Source organism: Ambystoma mexicanum, chromosome 2p, assembly GCF_040938575.1.
Source record: "Ambystoma mexicanum isolate Mex_15411 chromosome 2p, UKY_AmexF1_1, whole genome shotgun sequence".
Classification (NCBI taxonomy): Eukaryota; Metazoa; Chordata; class Amphibia; order Caudata; family Ambystomatidae; genus Ambystoma; species Ambystoma mexicanum.
Genome location: NC_090923.1, coordinates 12,554,066 through 12,577,789, shown reverse-complemented (window position 1 = coordinate 12,577,789; position 23,724 = coordinate 12,554,066). Strand labels below are relative to the sequence as shown.

Genomic DNA, 23,724 nt, shown 5'->3' with positions numbered 1-23,724 from the left:
AGTGTAGTTTAAAGCAGCTACATGCTCTAGTATTGTAAATGCAAAGGCAGTACACTCCAGATGGGTACAGCGAGCCGCATCACAGATAGCACAAGACATAGGGCCTCATTACGACCCTGGCGGTATGGAGTGAACGGCGCCGTAAAAGGTGCCGGCGCCGTTCACTCCGTACCGCCGCATTACGAGTTCCCCTCGCGGGACACGGTAAGCATGCCTGGGAAAACCAGGCGTTCTTACCGGGTCCCGCGAGGGGAAGAGGGAGCAAACAACGGGCCATCTCGTAATGGCCCGTTGTTTGCTCCCTCTCCCATTCCCATTCAGCCCTATGGGGGCTGAAATGGGAATGGGGAAGGACTGTGTCCGGGTCCTTGAAGGGAGGAATTACCGGGCCTTCCGAACTCGGAATAGCCCGGTAAGTCCTCATTCCGAGGACCCGGACCCGACGCGATTTCGGCAGCAGCCATGCCGTCAATAGCGGCATGGTTACCACCGAACTCGTAATGAGGGCCATACAATGGGCCTCATTACGACCCAGGCAGAGGACCATGGTGCTACTAGCACCATGGTCCATGCCGGTGTCCGTCATGGCGGAATGGGGAATTACCACCCCATTCCGAGGTTGGCAGGGCGGTAATTCCCCATGCCGCCATGGCCCTTCCCCATTCCCATTTTTGCCCCATAGGGCTCAATGGGAATGGGGAAGGCCATAATTACGGTACCGCTATTAGCGGTACCGTAATTATTGCCAAGGTCTCTTTGCGGGTCCCTACTTTAAGGTCGGGTCCCGCAAAGGCACCTCGTAATTAGGCGCTAAGTATTTAACGGCGCCGCAGCCTTTTACGGCGCCGTTAAACACTTAGCGCCAGGGTCGTAATGAGGCCCAATATCACTTTAAACCAGAACTGCTACAAATGTATGAACTGGAATGGTCTCTACAACCAGAAGCAGATGCAACAGTACCAGCTGTTCCACTTTGGATGTTTGAAAATGTACTATACTTTGATGGAAGTGCTATTCCAGACGTCGCAACACACTATAGGTATTCCACGGCCTGTGCTGTTCAACCATACCATTGTATTTGAACACCAGATTACCCACACCAGAAATTTAGCTCAGGTTGGTGAGTTACAAGTCATCCTCCTTGCACTAAAACCAATTGATCCACATAGGAGCACTATAATTGTGTCTGATTCAGACTAAGGGCCTCATTACGAGTAGCCCGGTAACAGCGGGTTCATTACTGGCATGCCGGAACGTGCGAGTCCGTGCCCGTATTAACCCGCTAACAGCGGGTGATTACGAGTGCGCAAGCACGTGCGTTCCCCCATGCCGGTATTGGCAAAACCGCCTTGCCGGTAAAGGGCCACCAACCCCCCTATACCGGCATTGCGGGGACCACCCATTGCGTAACCGCCTCATAACAACCCCTAAATACCGGCACGGTAATACCGGCACGGTATTACCATGTTTGCAAAAAATTGACCAGGAAATTACATCATCGCGCAGGAACGGGAAATGGGCCGGCGGCCATCTTTAAAAACACAATCCATTGCCATCCTCCATAACCACCACTTCTTTCGTGTTGTTGTGTGCCACAACAGAAGCAAGATGTCTAAGGCTACCACGAAGTCGACCCCAAGGAAGAGAAAGCAGCGTTTTTCAGACACAGAACTAAGCATGCTTGCCAACACCCTTGCACAGCATGCAGATATGATCAGGAGCACTGAACTGAAGCATGCGGCCCAAACAAAAAAAAAGAAGTCTGGCAGGAGGTCGCACAGACGGTGTCGGCAGTGGGGAGCACCCCAAGGAGTGTGTGTGACTGCCGGAAGCGGTGGGATGACCTCCGCCTCCGGGTGAGGAAGATCCTGGCGGAGAACAGGAGGGCCGCAATGGCAACAGGTGGGGGACCACACTCCCCTGTGAAGTTGACCGCATGGGAGGAGATTGCAGGTTCCTTCATCGACCCTGAATCAATCGAGGGAATTGGAGACCAGGAGGTTGGCGCCGCATCATCCACAGAGAAAGGTGAGTGAACCATCACATCCATGTAGACTAAACCATGATGTGGCACAAGTGATGTGGAAGTGAGACTAGGCAAGGTAATGCATGTCCCAAGGCTACATCAACATATCCATTCAAGAATGTGTGCCACAACCTGCCAATCCCAATCCCAACAGAGGTGCAACATTATCCAACCATGCCCATGGAACTCACCACACAGACACCAAACCAATGCCATGCCACCAGCCATGCATTGATTGCCCACATGCCCCCTCAGAACACCAAATGCCACACCCCAGAAATGAAATGAGGCCTGAATGTATGAACATATCACACCGCAATACATCGTAGCTGCCATTTGACACCATCACTGATGACCTGCATCTCTTCTATCCCCCAGGCACCGATGAGGAAGATGGAATGCAGGACAGGGTGCAAGTACATCCACTGCAGGCCAAGGGACCAGGGCCACCGCCACCCCCCAGCCCAAGAAACTGCCTACAGCAACAGCCAGTGTGCCACGCAAGGCAGTAACCCTGCAGGGGACACCTGCAGCCACAGAACAGCAGCAGCCACCCACAACAACGGGAGCCGTTTCCATTGATGCTCCGCCAGCCACCACGGACGTTGTGTCTACAGAAGTGGATAATGAGGCTGACATCATGTCCGGCACACCCACCCCAAGCCCCATTACCAGCCTCCCCCCTACAGAGTCTGAGAGCATGGAAACCCTTACCGCCTTACTACGAGGTCCCTTTGCGGGTTGGTACTTTAACGCCTGCTGTTTAGCAGGCGTTAAAAACCAACCCGCAAAGAGACCAGGGTGCTAATTACGGGACCGCAATTCGCGGCACCGTAATTAGCACCTTCCCCATTCCCTATGGGGCAAAAATGGGAATGGGGAAGGGCAATGGGGGAAGGGGGAATTACCGCCCCGCCAACCTTGGAATAGGGCCGTAATTCCCCTTTCCTCCAAGGCGGTGCCGGCATTTTACCGGCATGGACCAAGGTGCTAATAGCTAATAGCACCTTGGTCCTCCGCCTACCGTGTAATGAGGCCCAATGACATTTTGAAAATGTACATTGGTGAAGGGACCACTGTTTGTTGAACATATGGGGACATTTGGGTTCTGTGGGGTGGGAGAGGGAGTTTACTGGGGTATTATTGGGGTTTGTGGGGTGGGTGAGGGAGTTTACTGGGGTATTTTTGGGGTTTGTGGGGTGGGTGAGTGAGTTTACTGGGGGTTGTGAGGGGATTATGTTCACCATATCACGTCTGCTGAAAATACACCGTTGTGTGCAAGCAAATCATTGGCCGGACATCGTTCTTTTTGTACATGTACATTTATTGTGTGATGGTGTACAGTGGGGCAATTCTAACAAAACAAGTGTGCATGACCAGATTCAGCCAGTGTGTCGCAGACACATTACTTACATTGCGCCTCATTCCGAGTACGGCTTTAACCAATGGCGCTATTAACGCCTTGGTTGACGCCGTACCCGGACCGGCAGCGCCTTGGTGGATGGCGGAATTACCGCCCCATTCCAAGGTTGGCGGGGCGTTAATTCCCCATTCACCAAGGCTCTTCCCCATTCCCAAATGAGCCCCCATAGGGCTCAATGGGAATGGGGAAGATGCAAATAACGGTGACCGTTCATTACGGTCACCGTTATTGGCTTGGACGCCCCTTTGCGCCCTCGACTTTAACACCTGCTCAAAGCAGGCGTTAAGGGCGAGGGCGCAAAGGGAACTCGGAGTATGGCGGTAAGGGATCACCGCCACCGGTCTCGTTACCGGTGGCCGCTATCCCTTACCGCCATACTCGGAATGAGGCCCATTGTCCCTGCATTTCAAAAGTATTTGTCAATTAGTGCTTGGCGTACAGCATGGCCATCCTGTGCATCACGTAATGGCAGGGGGGGCTCCTTCCCCTCCGTCTCCATCCCCCTCATCCTCACCCGGCCCATGCACGTCAATGTCAGGTGGCAGTGGTACATTCCCTCGGACGCACATGTTGTGCAGCATGACACAGGCCATGGTGATCTTTGCCACCTTCTCGGGCCTATATAGGAGGGCCCCACCAGACCTGCTTAGGCAGTGGAACCGTGCCTTCAACAGGCCAAAGGTCTGCTCAATCACAACACGGGTATGAGTGTGCACACGATTGTACTCCTCTTCATGGCTGTTGTGCGGGTTCCGCACAGGGGTAAGTAGCCACGGCCTCAAGGGATATCCTCCATCACCTGCAAGAAGATACAAATAGGTGTATGTCACTCTGAACTGCCACCTTCAGGGAGCACGGTCATGGCAGCAGCTATTTGGTGTGGGCATGCACATGTCCCTGTATGTGTACAAAATAGTCACCTATATGCAATGTATACTGTACAGAGGTGTGGAACACAGTATGGGGTTGACTAGATAATGCAGGGTGTAATCCTGCATGCTGAGGCAGATGTGCTGTGGTAGTGCGCCAATGTTTAGTCTCAAATTCATGCTGTATATTGATTGGTATGCATGGTCACACTAGCCGCATTGCCATAGTTGCCATCCGATTCAGTCATGCATTGCTTGCCATCACCATGGTGCCCTGGTTGTGCCTGTTACTTGTTGTCATCCATATGCATTGTTTGTGATATGTGGCCCAGTGATGTCTCCTGTTCCGTTTTGCTGGTTCAGGTGAGGAGTGTTTAGCTCTGCATGCATTCTCCACTCACTGGCTATTGCCACCCAGGTGACCTTTTCTCCCCCCCTTCCCCACCCTGGTGCAGTAGCCCCCCCCCTTCTGCATCTGCACACATCAGTACTCCACGGCATGGCCATGGCCCTGTTGTGCAACTCACCAAGCAGCTAGGCACGTGGTCCAGCATGTCGTTCCATGTGACGGGGTAGCGTGCAGTTGCCCAGTGGAATGGCATCATGTGTGGATCTGGGATATCGGGCGCAGCAATGGTTGATGATCTTGCTGCAGTCACATACCATTTGCACATTGATGGAGTGGTATTGCTTGCAATTGCGGTACACTGCCTCTATGGCATGGGGGACTACCAATTCCACATGGTCGCAGTCGATGGCACCGATACAATTGGGCATGCCTGACAGTGCATGGAAGCCTACTTTGGTTTTGGCTATCTCCTGGCCAGTCTGTGGTAGGGATATATGGGTGCTTGCGTGCTTCAGGAGGGCATCCAGCACTTGGTTCAGCATGCGTGAGAATAGTGGTTGTGAAATGCCATGCAGCTGGCCCACTGTGTGTAGGTACGTGCCTGTGGCCAGGAAGTGTAGCACAGTCACCACCTTTAGTAGTGGAGGGATGGCAGTGCGTATTGGTATGTGGCTGGCAATGTCGTTCTGTATCATGTCCACTATGGTGGTGATGGTGTCACGGTCCAACCGGTACAGGGTGTGGCTCTGCTCAGGGGTAGGGTTGAATGGGCTTGGTCTGGTGCGAGGGATTGCTGGCTGCCTATGAGGCTCTGGTGGCTGCGCTGGTGGTAATGGCTGGGCCTGTCTCACCCTCCTTCTCCACCTGTGTCTCCTCTGTGCTGCCTGTTCTTGCTGCTGTAGTTGTTGTTGCAGTTGTTGCTGTAGTTGTATCAGTATAGCCATGTCCTCCTGCGCTATGATTGCAAATGCTAGTGGTAGCATTTTGGTGTAGGAATGGGTGTGGTGTTTAGTTGTGCTCCTTTTGTACTGGGCAACTCTACATTGCCTACACCTGTGGGGGGGGGGTTGTGGTGTGTGGGTGTGCTCAGTTTATACTGGCACAGCCTCCTTTGACTCCACCTGGGGGATTGAGTGCACCTGTTGCAGCTGCCTTGTATCTTGCTTGCTGTTTGCGGGTGGTCCGCGATGCCTGTTTTGCCGGCATCGTGCTGCCCGTTATTACCGGCTTCGCAATGCCGGTATTTGCATGTATGCGTGGGTTGGAATGACCTCCTATTACCGGCATGCCGGTATTTACTCCATGAAGGGGCGCGTGTACGCGCCTATGCCTCTATTAGCGGCAACGTTGTTTAGTATGCCGCTAATACCGGGGTTCCAGGTCGGAATGCTACGGAACGGGGAACGATGCCGTTATTAGCATACCGGCATCGGTTTTCCCTTACCAGCATACCTCGTAATGAGGCCCTATGTAGTACAAGGTTATAATTCAGACCTTCAATGCTGTGGAAGAGAACACAGTGATAGTCACTACACCTTGGTCAAAAAGAGGCCTTGTTGACAGGGTACTACCAAAGAAGCACATTAGATTAAAAAGTATCTCTGCAGCACATGCAAGTGTAGCCTTAACCCACTTTGCGGTTTCAGCTACTACACGGCTCTTCCAGGATCGATATTGGTGGCCAGGGCTTAGTAAAGAGGTACGACGGTACATAGCAAATTGCTCCATATGCTTGCAAACAACAGTGGACAATTCCCCAAAACCACTAGTAAGCACACCAACCAGGACAACAGTGCCTTTTGAATGCATGTATATGGACCACATAGGTCCACTGACAATCGTCAACAAGTACAAATATTGTTTAGTCATGATGGACTCGTCCACAAGATTCACTTGACTAATATTCCAGAAGAAAGTTGATTGTAAGGAGGTCATAAAGGGTTTGCTGTCCTTAGTAGCTATGATAGCACCACAATTACTCCAAGCTCAGGCAAAGACTTAAAAGAAGCCCTGTCAAGCTGGGGTTGTGTTCTGCACTTCTCCAATCTGTGTTGCCCACAGGCCAATAGCATTGTAGAGAGAGCCAATTGGATAGTAAAGCAAGCCTTGACTAAATGCATCCTTTTTTCTTGTGGTAATTGGGGGAGTCATGTACCTATAGTGCAGTGTATCATAAATGACTTACCTCGCCTTTCTCAATGTGAGGGTAAAACACCTCATGAGTTGCTGTTTGGCACTTCTGTGTACATGCCTGATTTACACAAATCTTGTAGTTCTCTCAGCAGGCCAGACCAGTTGCTGCTCATAAATCTCCCGAGAGACTCCATTCATGGTGATGAAGCACCACAGCATCAAGGAAAAGTGTTAGGCAAGAATGTATGCAGTACTATGTGGGAGACTGCACCAGCCTTGTCCACTTGGTAATAGGTAACCCAACCTTTGGTATAGGTTTGTACTACACGAATTGGTAGAGTGACTGAGCAGCCAGGCTTATCTCAAGAGGGGTCAATGTGAGCTATAGGGTTGCAACAGAGGGTTTCACAGTGACAAGTATCCAAATAACAGTTACACTCAAGGTTTCTTGATTAAACTATTATTTATTAATTTAAATGTCTGTTTTAAAATAAGCCTTCTTTAGAAGGGAGCCAATATGTAACACTTAAATATACTTCAAAATACACACTCTCAGTTTCAATAAATCAGTAAATACCCTTTTGTGATGGCACCAGACACTTCCTACACCCTCAGGTGACTTCGATAACTAGGACACTGTGGATACTGATATATCACTGGTACATTTAGACCAATACTGAGTTTGGTGTCAAAATGGAAAAGGTTAGGGAAGGAAATAATGGTTAACATGTTTCTCAAACAGGTGAGCACTTTTGAACCCTTCAATGCAATGTAGATTAACCCTTTCCTAGTTATACAAGTAAAGAAGGTATGAAGTTTTGGAGGGATAGTTAAAACACAAAGTCAGAGGTTAGAAGAGTCTCCAGGGAGCCAATGCAGCCAACGTCACTTGAGCAAAGTCTAGGGGAGCTGAGGTACTTCTTGAAGGTAAGTAAAAAGTCTTGCACAATGTTATAGAGAGCTTTTGTCGAAAAAATAAATCACTGTTGGGCTACAAGATGGGAGGCTTGTGAAAGGCAAAGCTGCAAGCAACTCTGCAAAAGGCAGAAAATGCAAGTCTCAACTGAGAGCTAGCAAGCTACACAACAAGAGGTAAGTACCCCTTCATTTACAGTACCTTAGGTCTGAAGAAATTGGTTCCAGCTGGCTTATGTTCCTTTTGTAGTATGGCAGATCCTGTTGTTCCTGGGCCTCAGTAGTGGGGACAAGAGGGAGGACGTCCGGGGACTCCTGAACTACAATTTGAATGTCGGCGGCAGCAATGGGCAAAGTTCAGATCATCAGCCCTTTGCGGTTTCAGCTTCTCGCGAATAGCAGCACTGCGGTTCTCAGATACCTTTTGTGCTTTCCTTGCTTCTGGGGTCCAGCACTCTGTTGAGGTGGCTCAGGCTTGGTTAGTCCTGCTTCAAGGGAGTTCGGAGGATCTTGCTGGAGCTTGGATCTGACTTAAAAACAATGCACTCGATTCTGGTGTTCCTGTCCCCTGGCACTCAGTTCCTTCAGCAGCAATAGAAGTACAGCCAGCAAAGAGGATTTCCAGTCAAGTTCATCTTTGGTTCGATTGGTCCCACCAACTCAAGGGGAGAAGTCGTCTTCTCTAGTCGAGGCAGATTTGGAGCTTCAGCACTGCAGCAGAGCTTCACTGGGCAAACCAACCTCGCCTTACATGCAATTCTCTCCCATTCATTCGCAGCCTAGCTGTCAATCACACAGCATGGTGGCTTTCCTCCAATGACAGCCAGCTAGCCAATCACCTTTGGGTAGATTCCTGTAACCAATGAGACTAAGCACAGAGAGTTTTGGGCACCTCCCTTGCTTCCTGCCCTGCCTGACACGCTGGTGCCAAAGACAAAATGAACAGAGGGACCAAACGTGGTTTGGGGTGCAGAGTAAATCTGAAGAAGGACATTCCCAACAAGAAAAGTGAAAAAAGAAGACCAGGGCCATTTTTACAAAATGGGCACCCATAGGTGCAATACTGCAGCTACCACCAGCCATTAATTGTAGAAAGGATTTCTCTGTGACATGGCACTAAGGGTGCTGTGTGTCACAATGTGTAAAGATGATGGCTATGGAGTTTTATAGACTCCAAAAGCAAAACAAACACAGAGTTCAAATCAAATAAAAATGCATGAGAGAGTGAGAAAACAGTCTCTCCAGGATAAACATCAAAAGTCCTAAAGGCCAGGCAAAGAGCTGGGGTCTATAAAGTAGAAGGGAATTAGCACATTTCTGAGAATTCTCCCTAACACTCGTCCCCCCACCCTCCAGACTAAGGGACAAGAGGATTTAATCCACTCCTGGATAAATCTCCAATCCAGTGGATCACACTTTCTGGAGAGACCAACAGCATTTTGGTGATTACACCCTGACCTGTGTTCAATGGTAAAATCAAACCCATGTAGGCTGATTGACCATCTTAACAATTTAGGATTCTCCCCCTTCATCGGCATTAACCATCTCAAGGGTTGGTGGTCTGTTTGAATAAAAAAAAATAGATCCATACAAGTGAACTGGGACAGCCAGCCCAGCACAGCAGTACTTAGAGATGGATGGTGATGCAGAATGTATTCAAACATCAATAATAAAACGGTCTCAGGAAGTTGGCAAAGAATGACTGTTTTAGTCTCAATTATCTAAAACAGGGAGTGTGATGCTGGAAATGCATCGGAGGTACAGGGCCTCTGTATCCTTGTCCTTTATTGCTTTTTATTGTGGGTGCTGTTGTGTTTTCAGCGCAGGAGTTTATGTGGGACTCCTGCGGTGCAGCTCTCTCCTTTTGGTTTGGTGAACAGACCCTCGGGATACCCTTATGGCACCCATGGGTGGGAGTACAACCCTGTACTCCTAGTGTATGTTTTTGGGCACCTGTGTGTGGCCCACAGAGCAGGGTATGGGATGGAGGTAGCTCTATGCTGAATTGCCAGGTGTCATGAGCATCCTCCATTTTGGGATGCCCAGGCCCTATCATTGGAATCAGTGGATTCCTGATGGAGACAAGATGGCCCCTGTGGCCTCTCGCCATCCATTGCCTGTTACCTTGTTTTTCCTGAAGTCCCAGGAAGCCCTGACTCTGTCCCTTCCCCTGACTGGCTGTTGGGTGGAAGTTCCCTATATGGTAGTGCCCCCTAACTAACTGTTGGGTGGAAGCTCCATATATGGTATTGTGGGGAAGTCCAGGCCAAACTGGCTGGAGCCTTCAAAGTGACTGTATGTTGTGGGTACACCCTTGGGGTGGGACCTGGGTGAATAGAGTGTGTGACCAATATGCACTTCTTGTTGTGGATGTCTGGTTTCTAGCATGCAATACAAGGACTGAGACAGCCTTGCCCGAAACTGGTATGAATGCAGTGTGGAGTGCTGAATGGCTGGGTACTTGTCCCAATACACATTCCTTGGTGCGTGTGTCTGAGAGGGAGGAGAATGGCCTGAATGCACTGTGCGCCTGACTGGCTGCCTGCCTGTCTGAATGCCCTTCTGAGTGATTGGTGGCCTGAGTGTGACCGAGTAGAATGAATGAGAGACCAAACAGTATATCTGGGGACCTCTCACTGCTAGAAATCGTTCAGAAGCTGAAGTTGAAACTGATGCTTAACTTTGTCCTTCGCTAACCTGAAAGCTGCTGTGCCTTCAAGGAACTGATCCAAGAGAGGACCTGGCTAGGAGACCTCTCCCCGAGCTACGAGGGACCATCGCGCACCAGCTGATTTTTGCCAAAGCTCCCTGGTAGACACATCTCGGAAGGGCTGCCGACCGGACACAGAGACCACTGCAGAATCACGAAGATAAGCACCCGGAAATTGAATTCCAACACTGTCGTTGACGGCTATCGCCGACTGGAGCCACAGTGTTCCCTTTGCCTAAAAACATTTCATCCAAGGACGTTCTCGCCTGCACCGTCGAGCTGTAGGATACATTTAGCCACTCAGCAGTACATCCCCACATCATCAAGCTGCACTTCAGCCGTTAACAGCAGAATGGCTGTGCTTGCTCCTTTGAGCACCATTGCCCCGCATCAAAACTGTGTTTGCAGCTACAAAATGATGGGTGCACTGTCTTGCCAAGCACCTATTGGGCAGGATGGAACAATGGGGGCCACTGAGAAAGGCTGCCAGTGTGTTTCTTACATGGACCAAGAAGAGAGTTGAAAAAGCAGCGCTGCTTTGCTGCTAGATCCACATTCCCCCTTGAAAAAGGAAGTATTTGGCCTTTTATTTAATTGATTTAGCTGATATTAATCAACTTTTCAATATATTTAACAGTTACAAACAATTGACATTAAACAGAAGGCGTTTCAGTACATAGTTGTGAGGCGGTTACCCCTGGGTTTCGGGGTATGGACAGGGTAGGGCACTCTAGCCAAGGACACCAGCAAGAATCCACAACGGTGTCTGGGACAAATAAAACCACCATGTCAGCAAAGAGGGCGACGGATTCTAACAAAACTGAACAAACGGCATTTGCGGAGCACAAGGAATTAAGAAGAACCAATGGGAACCTCAGGCCGTCTTAATCTGTTACCATGAGTTACAGGGAGGTGCCCGGCCACGGGTGAAGCTAGGGAACTACAAATCCCATAATGCATTTCCAAGAATCATAGCAATCCAGCCGAAGCCTAAAGAGTCCTAAATCCCAGTCATTTAAATTACACAGCGGGATACACTTACCCTACCATTGTGACCCGGGGGCGTCTGTAATGAAACAGGGACGGCGGGTTGAACAAAGGAAGGAACAGGGTGGGCGGGGATAAGGAAGAGAAAACGCCAGGAACTGAAGTCAGGAAGAGGGAGTGGCTGGAGTAGAGGAGTGGGGAAAGTGGAAGGAGGAGGGGTGAACACATTAAAACCCACCGGCGTGGAATCAAGCTGTCTCTTTGTTTTTCCATCCAGGGACGGAGTGTGAGCGGTGAAGAGTGGTCAGGGAACGTGTCAGGATTCGAATCGCCATACTAGGTCTGGGAGCACCTGGCACTCAGGAACCCCTTACGCCAGACCCAAGGCCCAGAAGCACGGGACAACAGTGAGAAGGGGCTAAAGGTCCAGAGGGAACGTTTGCTTGTGTCCAAACCCAAAAAAAGAGGCCAGTAGAATTGGTGCCTTAAAGCAGCTGCTGAGCAGGCATTTGGAAGCAAGGCATTACTGAACAAACCATTTATTTGTTTGAACACTGCGAGCAGACTTCCAGCGGGAATGAGTCCTCAGCAGAGAGGCCACAGAGAGAAGGTGAATATTGGAATGAACATTTGGTTTCCGTGGTGTGCAGAAGCATAGGTTTATGTTATTTCACCTCCTAAGAAACCCCAGTGACGTCCGAGAGTGACAACCTTGTTTTGTTCCCTTGCGTGTATGAGAAACACATACTGGTGCTTGTTTTTTTCCTTTCTTACCAGAATAAAGGAAATTTGACTACACCTATTTACTGTCTCCCGCCCACTGATTAACAATAGTATATCAACTTCAAAACTACATATATATCCAAATAAACATAAAAAGGAAGATTAAATTGAACACATGCATGATTGACTCATCTAAACATGTTGATGTGATTCCAATATGTGAAACTTTATCTCCTTCATTGTTAGTCTGGTCATTACATAAGAAAAAAAAATCATGATCAGTTGTTTGTACTCCATTTAACTCAATTACGCTACACAATTGTCCTAGCAATTTGCTAGCTAGGCAGATCTGAACCATATTCAAACAACACCTCTTTATCATTTAGCAAAGACATTATTCATTCTGGCTCGAATACTTTTGCCACATCATTGAGTCCATTCAGATCCAATGCTGTAAGAAAGGTAGACGTGGCAATTCCAATACTGATTGATGGTGTGCACAATATCATGGACCACCGATCTTCTGGGAACATATTTCCAATGTAGGCAAGATGTTTAGAAAAATGCTTCATTCTGAACTCAATTCCCGGGAGGATAGCTCAGCGCCAAAGTGCTCACCTTGGAAACAAGATGACACGAAGCAACACAGGTTCGATCCCCGGGTCCGCGCTTAGTAACCTCTGGGTATTAAGCACGTTATAAATACGCAACTAAGAGACCTGTAACAACGCCTTGATGCCCTTGGGCTCTGTGAGTGCTTTAAAAATGCAAATAAATAAATAAATAAATAAATAGAGCCGGGCAATCTACAATCAGATGTTCCAATTTTCTTTTTCTGTCAAATCAGAACAGAAGCAAAATAGTTGTTTTCATTCTTGATAATTTTCCGCGCTGCCAATCAATCCCTTGTTGGCCACAAGTTTAAGCGTAATCGCAAAATATATAAACTCCTAATATAAGGTGAAGTAGCTCTGAATAGGTACGCTTCTATGTCTCAGTACCTTTTTTCACCAAACCAACGATTACTAAAATGTTTATAAGTAAGGTAAAATCTTCTGGTTTCGATCCAGTCAGTCATATAGATTTTGCATTTTTCTCTATCCGGGTTCGTGATAAGGAGGTCTACAGTCACATCCGCATTAGCTAGAATGCGGAAAATGTGTTTGGTCCATGTTTGAACAAATGCATGTTGAGAAGAAAGCATATACATGGACAATGTTAACATCAGTGGAAATCAAATATTTCCGAAAGAGAGTTCATAGGCACCAATCATACAGAGCTGTTAGCGATATAAGCCCCAGCTCATATCGCAGCCATTGTCCTGGTCTACATTGTGGAAGTTGGAGAATCTGTCTCCAAAATTTGGCCTCCAATTTGTTAAAGTACGCTGTAGATATTATTGGTCTGGTCTCCATCACATATCACAACGTGGGGGTGATTTTTTGATTCCAATACATTAAGGCTGATTTGATAGAACACTTTCCATATTTGTAAAGTATCGACCTGGTCTGCAATATAGCTGTGGCCAATTTGCGCTTGATTAACATCATCTGTGTGTCCACATGTGGTATGCCATCAAACATCAAGCCCAAGTACATATATTTCCAAACGCTCTCCAAGCAACTTTCTTGACCTTCCAGTCCATCCTACTCCTGATAGAATTTCTGGGGGAATAAACTACAATCTGTGTTTTTTTTAGATTGATAAGGAGTTCATTTTGATCAAGATACAAGCTTAATGACGTCAACAATTTTTGTAGTCCCATAGGAGTTTTCGAGACGAGAACAAGATTGTCTGCATCCCATAGCGATTTAATCGCGATGTTATTCATTTTGGCGAGTCTGTGCAGATATTCATAAAAGCTTGTTTTATGTCATGGATGAAAACATTAAAGAGGGCTGAGGCAAAGATACCTCCCTGCTTCAGCCTTCTTCTGTTGGAAGAGATGATGATAGAAGTCCCATCATAGACAATCTGATCTGGATTGATGTGGCCGAGTGTTGACCATATATGATGTCACATAGGGTTGGTGGACACTCCGCTTTTAGTAGCTTAGTGATTAACTTTACTCTAGAAACAGAATCAAACGCAGAGTGTAGATCAATAAGAGCAAAATATATTGGCTGTCTTGACACATGGGACTGAGCTTTAAGGGTGTAGAGGATAAGCAAATTCACTGCCGTCCCCATTCCGGCCACAAAGTCTGTTTGTTTCGGACCGCTATGTTGAAGCATCAGGGTCCATAAATTAAAATCTTTCAGCACCAATTTTGAAAAAATAATCCTGGCGTATCAAGTAACGCGATGGGGCGATAATTAATGGCGGCTGAGCGATCACCCTTTTTAAAGATCGGGACGATCAATGAAGAGCGCCGTGAAGTTGGGAGATTACGTGTGTTTAGGATATTTTGAAAAATATTATTGAGTATGATCGCCCATTGCTTTTGGTGTTGCTTAGACATACGATTTTAGGCCATCAGGCCCTGCAGCTCGAGAGGTGGAAGATTTTTGTATCAATTCTTCCACAATCTCCACTGAGCACTTCATCGTCCAGCCTTTTGATGTTTGCAATTCGTATTCATTTTGATCAAATATCTTATCCGCATATAGTTCAGAAAAATGCAATAGCCATTGGCTTTCTGTGATGCCATTCATTTGTGCTTTCATTTGTCTGAGGAGGACAAGCACTAAGTAGGTTCCAGGTTTGTGCTGAGTTTTTGTTGTATAAAGATGTCATGATGTTTCACTATCATGCTGAAACAACCTGGCCTTCCGTGCACGTCAGCGTGTATCCTAACCAGAAAGACAACAACTTCAAACATCATTTTTAAACAGTGTTGTGAGGTTAGTACAAGTGTGGTAATGGCAATTCATATATCCTCAATGGTTGTTATTATTTGTCCTTGACTCTGTCGACACAGAGAAATGTGTTTCTGGGTTCCAGCGGATGTTGTTAGAAAGAAAAACTCTCTAGGTGACGTTAGATTGCTATGAGACGTGTGCTGGACCCGTCTTCAGGACAATACTTTGTAAGGCCACAGGATAAATTTCAGGGGCACAATGGTAATGCTAAAAACCAAAAACACAAAAAAACGTGTTAGTGGTGCCTTTTAAACTAGTTAAAAATCTCTATGGGTGTACACGTGCAACTATTAGCACTAACCTTCCAATTGATTTGTAGCTGTGTGTGGCATCGGATTTGGTGACCATGTAGACCGAATTCGATAGTAGTAACTGTGGGAACTCACAGTTAGAATGACTGAAATGGAAAAATGAATTTTAGCTGTTTGTTTAAACAACATTTATTTGTATTTTAATTATTACATCATGTGCAAAAAACTGCACAAACCCTAAGTGAGCAGCTTGGGCTATTGAATTTTAATTTTTCGTGGACTATCCGTTTGTTTTAGTGATAGTCCTATGATTAAAAAAATGGAAACAGGCCTACATATTGACATGCAGAGTTTAACAATCATGCTGGTAACAATTATTACCTTCATGCACAGGCCAAGGTGTGCCTGTTCGTTGGTGCCGATCGACACGGTGTTGGCCGAAATGGTGCGGCTAATACAGAGTGCGCCGTGTGGCTATTTCTTTAAAGCGAAAAAAGAAAAGCCGGTAACTGCCTTAAAGCGCTAGTGTGAGGTCTGGTGAAAGTGTGAATGTTCTGTCCTCTTACCTATTCGGACACCAGAATGAAATGTCGAAGGATTGCAGGCTGTCACAGTACCGAGTGCTTAGTGAAACACTGGAGGATACAGATTGGGTGAGGCCATATTTGAATGCTTGAGAACTAGACCGTGGGTGTGCTACCAGAATGGATTATATTGGACGCCATCTTGGATGAACAAGAGGCGGATATTGACGGAACTAAAGTAGACATATACCTAGATCCCTCTATGAGGGTGGACTGCATAATTTATTTTTAGCAGACCAGGCGATATGGTAAATGTTGAAATGGTCACACTGACACAAAATAGTTGGTTATCTGTGTGGATGGCGCCTGTGTCCAAACAAAAAGGGTGAATCATTTGTGAAGGAATAGACTCCATTCTATCCCGATGTTTAAGCCGGCTTGGACAGTATTCAGTTGGTAAATCCATTTTTGCTCAAGCTGTCTTAATTTTCGGTCTCTATCTCCCCCGCGGGGATGTGGTGGTACTGTTTGAAGTATGACCCACTGGATGTCTTTGACAGTATGTTTGGCTTTGACAAAATGAGCCACTAGTGGTTTTTTGGGCACTGTGTTTTTTACACATGAACGAATAAAAGTGTTTTTCATCTAAACTTAGATGACTGGAATGTATGAAAATAATACATGAAAAATAAAATCATGGGAGAATAAAAGTGTTTTTCATGTAAACTTAGATGAATGGAATCTATGAAAATAATACATGAAATATAAAATCATTCATAATTTAAATAACTAAGAGTTCATCGTATCATATCTGGTGCAGGAGTCGCACAAATTACAAATGACAACATATGAAGAAAAATATTTAGTCATTATTGTTTCAGCCACAATAGAGTCATTTGGAGTGCAGATCCGAGCACAAAAGAATATCGTTGGCACATTAGAATCGCCCTTGAAAGGACTATAAGCCAAAAAAAGGTTGAAGTATCTGAATAAAATTCATAAATTATGCATTACAAAAAAAACGTATCACCAACACACAAGAGGAAAATAAAAAAATTAAAAAATATATATAAAATACACAGCACAAACACAAAGTCAACCTCAACTTCCAGAAATTCCTCATGCAAATACGTTGGATGCACTAGTTAGACCGGTTTCTCATCCAGGTCTAATATGTTCTTAATAAATTGCGTGAACATCTATTGGCAGGCTGTAGTGAATGTTTTTCAAGTCCAAAAAAACTGCCAAACAGTGCTCTCTTTGTGTCAAGGGCTGAACAGACCATAATTATATGGTGCAGTGTTTCAGGAACATCTACAACCATGCAAAACCGACAGTAGCTTTCTGAAGATAGCAGCTGCCTGATAACAGTTAACCTTTGACGAGTTGGCAATAAGTTCAGTCTTATCTTCAAGAATAGGTCACATACTTTCGAATCTGGAAATGTCTGTAGGTATATAGGTGTTTCATTCATAGCTCTTATATCTGCATCACAGTTAATGTTTGTGACGTAATTCATTTTATCTTTGCACGTCTTCAGCCAATCATTCCTTTGAAGCTTTAGGGTAGCACGTTGAGGGCGATGTGTTAACATTTCTAATGAGATGTCTTCATTTATCAATTTCTCTTTCAATTGTTTGAATCACAATTTCAGTTTGGTATTATTCATTGCAACATCTGAGCTCCTTAGTATCTGCATAGCTGGGGTTTTGTTGTCAGCTAGGGCTTTTCGAAGGAGATCCAGTTGTTTCCACCGGACTATCGAATCCAAAAACTGCATCGCAATTTCATGCCTTATACGCGGCATTGGAAAGTTCATTGGTAATCGCAAGATTTTCCGCCAAAATATGGCTTCAAATCTTTGCCAGTTGATGTTGACTGCACTCAACATGGTTTCGCTACTGTACGTGATAATAGGTATCACTTTTTGACGATAGAAAATAATGAAAGGTTGCATTGAACATTTTCCACATTTTTTGTGTAGCAAACATCCCTGCCGTGCTAACGACTGTGCTTTTGCTTCTATATCTGCTGCCCATTCATTCTCACTTTTAGATTGGTTAATTAAGACCCCTATATATTTAAAAAGGTGTGTACTTCTTCCACTGGTTTGTTATCAATTAGAAAGTTGTAGTTCTTTTTTCTCCTATGGTGTTGCTTTGTCAAAGACATATATTTCGGTTTTTTGGTATTGACTGTTAATCCCTTGACGCTCAATATGCATACATTGGCAGTGAAGCCGTCCATTTTCTGGAGACTCGTTCTTAGACCAGAAGTTGTTTTGTCCATTAGTATGATATCGTCAGCATAGATTAGCACCAGAGTCGGCACAGAGTTGATTTTTGGTGGATTGAGAGCAAAATCTTTGATGGTATCTTCAAAATCTGCCGTAAATAAACAGTACAAGATGGCGGCCAGGGGGCAGCCCTGTTTCAGGCTGTTCCCCGTTTCAATTTCCGGGGTGGTCACACCTTCTTTGGAGATTCTGACTGCTATTGATATATTTGAATAAAGGAGTTTGATCGGTTCAATAATCTCTGCTGGACACTCCCACGCTGTAAGTTTGGCCGAAAGCTTCTGTCTATGTATTGAATCAAATGCCATGGTGAGATCAACAAAGATTGCATGAACAGTAGACTTTGTTGAGAGAGCTTAATGTATCATCAGATTCAGAGTAAGGGGGTTAATATTGGTGCCTACATTGGCATTGAAGCCCATCTGTCTTATTGCTAATAAGTTATTTTGTCTGGCCCAGATCTTCAGTTTCTTTAGAAGAAACAAGGCAAACTATTTGCCCAGGGGGTCGAGTAAGGCTATGGGCCGGTAACTGACAGGGTCAGCACGGGCTCCCTGCTTAAAGATTGGAATGAGTGTAGCTTTCCTCCATGATGGCAAGATCTGATTTAGTTTGTTAATCAACCTTAACAATTACTCCATCATGTTTGGTCAAGCTTCAGGAGCTTGTTTTAGCACTGCATTGGACAAACCGTCGGGCCCTTTCAATTGCTGAATCATTTCAAGCATATCTTTGTTTTTCCATTCCAGATTCCATCTCTGAGGGGGCTTCGGCTGGTACGTATCCCATGGTTGTTTTTTGTAGACAGTAGCAACGTGTCTGATCCACTCGTCCTCTGATACATTTGAGACAAGCTCTTGTTGGTATTGGGCTATATTATTTAAGAGGTAACACATATCTCTCGAATTTCGATTTCTAAACATTGCCAGCATTGATTCTGCATCATTTTGAACCATCATCATTAAATGAGATTTCTTCCAATTATTATAAGTCTGTTTAGCTCTTTTAATCCGTTGTTTGTTTTTGACATTATCATCTTTCTTCAATAGCCGTGTTGCTTTAGATAATATTCTCTTTTCCCGGCTAGTTCTTGATTGTATTTGTGCTTATGGATCAATGACCCGGCAGAGGAATTTGCTTTTTGAAAAGGCACCAATAGCCATCCATAGTCCAATTTTAATGTGTCCTCTAGTTCCACATTCTTATAGAGACTAGGCAGTAGGTTTGCTTGTGAATTACTTAGTTTCACTCTTAGCGATTTGTTGTTGAATTCTACTTGTATTGCTGGTTGCTTGTTCTTTTGAAGCCCTAGAAGAATCCCATCAATTGTTATGATCGCTTTCCAGCATTGGAATTTTTTGAAATTCTAATGTTGAATGCTGGAGTGTGAAGACGTGTAAATATAATGAATAATTGCCACAGTTTTGCCGTGGCTCCAGGTCGGTGTCAAGACATTTTGGGCATTGGTAGACTTTTTGATTAATATCAAATTTCTAAGTTTATTTCTTTCTGCCAATTCCGTGCCCGTTGTGACAATTTGTTTTTACTCTAGGTTTGACCTTTGGTATCGAATAGGTTAATATTCAAATATCCACAGACGATCAGCTCTAATATTTGGGTGCTTGGCTCCTAATTAGTCAATTGTCAGGAATACGACATCTATGAAGTTTGCATCATTGATTGCAGCCGGGTTCCAGTACAAGTTCAAAATGGCAGATATGCATCATCTGATTTTGTATTCATTTGCTGGTTCACTTGATTCAGTTTACTCTGAATCTTTACAATAGAGTATTGAATCCAGGGGTTAACATTTACTGATGTTATGACAGCCCAATCTAGATCGATTTTAATCAAAGTGATCAGCCCTGCCAAGGGACGGCCTTGTTTTTTGTTTACTGCAGGATTAAAAAAAGTTAAAAAACCATCACAGCTAGGAGGGAGTAACAGCTAAGTTTCTTGGAGACAAATAATTTGGAAAAGTGACTGGTCTGGGGCTGGTTGTGCGAACAGGTGCGCGTGGCCTCTTGTGTTCCATGAACAGAGGGACCAACTCGTAACATTCTCCGTCCTTAATGGTTATGAGTTTTGACTCATTCTCCCTCGGCTATGATCGCTATCGTTGTCCAATTCATGATGAAAAGGATTTCTCCTTTGATGGTTTCTTGGGCGCCTCATGGCATCTTCGTTTGTTGAATCACTAACATTATGTACCCTCTTTCGTATTTGAGATGTTTCAGCGATGCTGTTTGGTTGTTTCTTACTGGAGTTGCTCTCTATTATCTGGGAACATTTAAATCCCAACTTGGACAGCGCTCTTGACTTTGCTAGGATTTTGTTCATAACTGCCAACTCCCAGAGTTCGATTCTTACGTTGTCCAACAGGTTTCCTTCATCAAAAATCACCACCTTAATGTCTGCTGACTCAATAACTTGGAGTTGTGGAAAAGCATTCTACATTTGAATTTAACCATTTATTTTTAACCCAATAAAAAGAAACTGCAATGGCTTCTAAAAACTCCAACTCATTACAATTTTAAATCCTCCTCCATAGGTCTTCCTCTACCAAAAAATCGTTCAAGGTCAAAGTTTGCATCCTCTTGGTCTCCAAAGTCGGGCACTCTACACATACGTGCCTCAAGGTCTCCACCTGAGTGTGACAATGACGACATAGTCGCTGTTCCCAAGGGATATTTTGCCGTTGTCCCAATGTTTCTTTGGTTAATACCAAGTTCAGCCTAAGCCTGTACATTTTGGACCTAAAAGACCTTGAGGGATGTTTTTTCAAAAAAGGTGCTGGTACATTTAAGCTTTTGCATGTCCATGTAAAATGATCACCAAAACATTTAAACACAAGTCCAATAATGCTTCTCTCAAACTAGCCCAAGCGTATCAGCACCATTTTAATTTGGCCACATTTGGTGTAAGGCTAAGGACTTCTAATGTTATTTCTGCTTCTTGTAAAAAGATTTCACAGCCCGAAACCCAATCTTTCAAGACCCTACAGCCACCCTGAAACCATACCGAGTTCAGGCTTTCATATACTGAAGAAGCAGGTGGATGTAAAATGCTTTCGAACAGCTGAAGTTTCCCCCAATCTATCAAAGCCTGGATCGGAAGCTGACCCAGTTAAAAAAGAATGCCTAATAGGGGCACAGAATTTGGTAACTGGAGGACTCCACGCCAGACAAGGCCCTCTAATTTCGGCCATTCTAACCGTCGACCCCTAGTCTGAGCCCCAAAGATCAATTTTTAAAGTTTTAAAACTGGGAGAAAGGAAAATCTCCCAAATTTAACATCAAATAGTCGTAACTTCACAAGAGCACCAAAAATGTTCCCTTCAGGTCTACAAAAAGCTCAGGACCATCCACATTTTCATACACAGTAACACCCAAGTAAACAAACTTGTTCATGACTTCAAGTTTACTGGCTTTCAATTTCCATGGCAGCATTTTACTACTTTTCCTGTCACCCTTTAACACTAATACCTTCGATTTAGCTGAATTTAGTGACAGGTCCAGCCCCTCCAAAAATTCTTCAACTGCAGAGAGTGCTCTTTGGAGGCCTATTGCGGTCACATCACACAGGACAATATCATCCGCATATAATAAATGTTGAATTAACAATAATCCCAGTCTTGGCGGAAATGTGTTTGCTTTCCCTAAATGGCCTCCCATGCCCTAAAGGTAAAAACAGAAGAGGAAAGGGGTCAACACACAACCCTGACGTAAGACCCTGTTCGTCTGTATCCAAGATGAGTATCCACCAAAAGCACCCAGCCTGACCCTGATTCTAGTATCTCTATGTAAAGCCTCGAGAATACCCAGCACTGCTGGTGGGCATCCTCGGTCATGTAACTTTTCCCATAGTAGGCCCTATTAACATGATCAAATGCCTTACTGATGTCCAAAAAGGCTAGAAACACTGGTCGGGCTTGGGATTTAGTTTGTTGTGCCAGTAGGTCCAAGACAAAACAATATTCAGCTGTACCCAATCCCTGGCGAATACCTGACTGAAAAGTGTCCACCGAATCTGACTCAGATGCCCATTTTTGCAACAATATCAAAATCATTTTTGCAAAAAGTTTATTTGACGCGTCCAAAAGAGATATTGGCCTGTAAACAAATCAATCAATCAATCAATCAATATAGGGGAAATGGCCTGTCCCCTCCTTTAAAAATCAGTACTATGGTGGCAGCCAACCCGGTATTGGGGAACACTTTGTTAATAAGGATACTGTGACATAGATCTGATAATATTTTGGACCAAACCGCCAAGTTATCTTTATAGGTCAAATTTGATAGGCCGTATGGCCCTGGCCCGTTTGTCCTCTTACTCCTCTTTATCAGAGAACTAATGTCCTCCAAATCCCAATCAAAAGCCACCATCCACTCAGCTTGTGCCCAAACAACAGGACTAACCTAATACACCACCCTATACAATTCAGAGAAATACCTAACCCATGCTTCCTCACTAACTGAGTGAACCTAGAGGAACCCCCCTCTACCCAGTGGTTTAATTAACTGCCAGAAATGTTCTGATTTATTACTTGTCATAAATGCCAACATTTTGTCTGCGTCCTTTATAAACAACACACATTTCCTCCGCTTCACCCAGGATCAATATGTTTCTCTTAATCTTCGAACCTCTTCATTATATCCTGGAGCTAAGGACTGCTTCAACCTCCTCACTTCTCGGTGCAGTTTTTTTTTATGCACCTGAGTCTATAGATCAAAAGCATGAGGACCAACCAATTTATTCTGGCCTCCCTTTAGAAATCTGTCTGTCGTTAACCTACCCAGTACATCCCATCCTGTAACTGAAAAGCCCTCTGCAGAGCATAAAAAGGCCATCCTGTCTGAGGGCAGACTTACAATCTCTCCAAAAAAGGCCTTGGCCAGTCTTGGCACCCAATTTACCTCGAATTTCCATGCTTCTAATTCTTGGGTATTAATTTTATCCCTATCCCGGGGTTCTTTGCCTACAGACTTTCTATTTGGTTCCATGTACCACTTGTCCTTCAGACATTCAGCATTGTAATCACCAACAATTATGCCAGAGGCCCTGTCTTCAGGAAAGTCGCCCAACAGTGTAAAAGATAATGCCGACAACGCCTCCTCTAGTTGTACATTTAGAGGACTAAAGTATACCTTTACTAACAGGCACATACTAGGCAAGCCTAGCTCTGTCTCCTGCCAACCTAGAAGTGCCACCAAGATGTCAAGCCCATCTGTCTCAATTTTTTGGATAGAGACACCAGGACAGCGCTTAACAGCCGTCAATAGGCCACCAAAAGGTCTACCCTTTTCTCCCTATCTAGCCTTAATGTGTACGACTTCAAAACCTTCTATTATAGGTACATTCTGTCAGAGTGTTTCCTGCAAACAGATCAGGATTAGTTATGATATTTTTAAAGTCTCTAGAGTTCCAGGAAGCTAGAGACCACTTAGACCATCAAGTGTAGTGTGACTCTCTGCCTTCCACCCAGGGTCCCTCCCATCTCCTCTGAGTAGGATCTTGTGTATAACCTCTTGAGCTATAGATGTCCTGGTTTCGTGGGCCAAGCTGATCTCACAAGTTTTCCTTTCTATCCGGGTAAATTGGAGCCAAGCTTGACAATATTGAGGGTCCTGTATCTGTGACTTCAAAGCCCAATGCTA

The 23,724-nt window shown here is 45.1% G+C and overlaps 1 protein-coding gene across 1 annotated transcript in view; it reads right to left on the bottom strand.

Annotated features, from left to right (window-relative positions):
- LOC138567662 (zinc finger protein 585A-like) overlaps window positions 1–23,724 on the bottom strand; it is a 249,456-nt gene that overhangs the window by 37,247 nt on the left and 188,485 nt on the right. The window contains exons 7-8 of the mRNA XM_069646133.1: window positions 21,553–21,744; window positions 20,279–20,518 (exon numbers count right to left, since the gene is read on the bottom strand). Of these exons, the coding sequence (XP_069502234.1) occupies window positions 20,279–20,518; window positions 21,553–21,744 (432 nt within the window). The remainder of the gene's footprint in view (window positions 1–20,278; window positions 20,519–21,552; window positions 21,745–23,724) is intronic.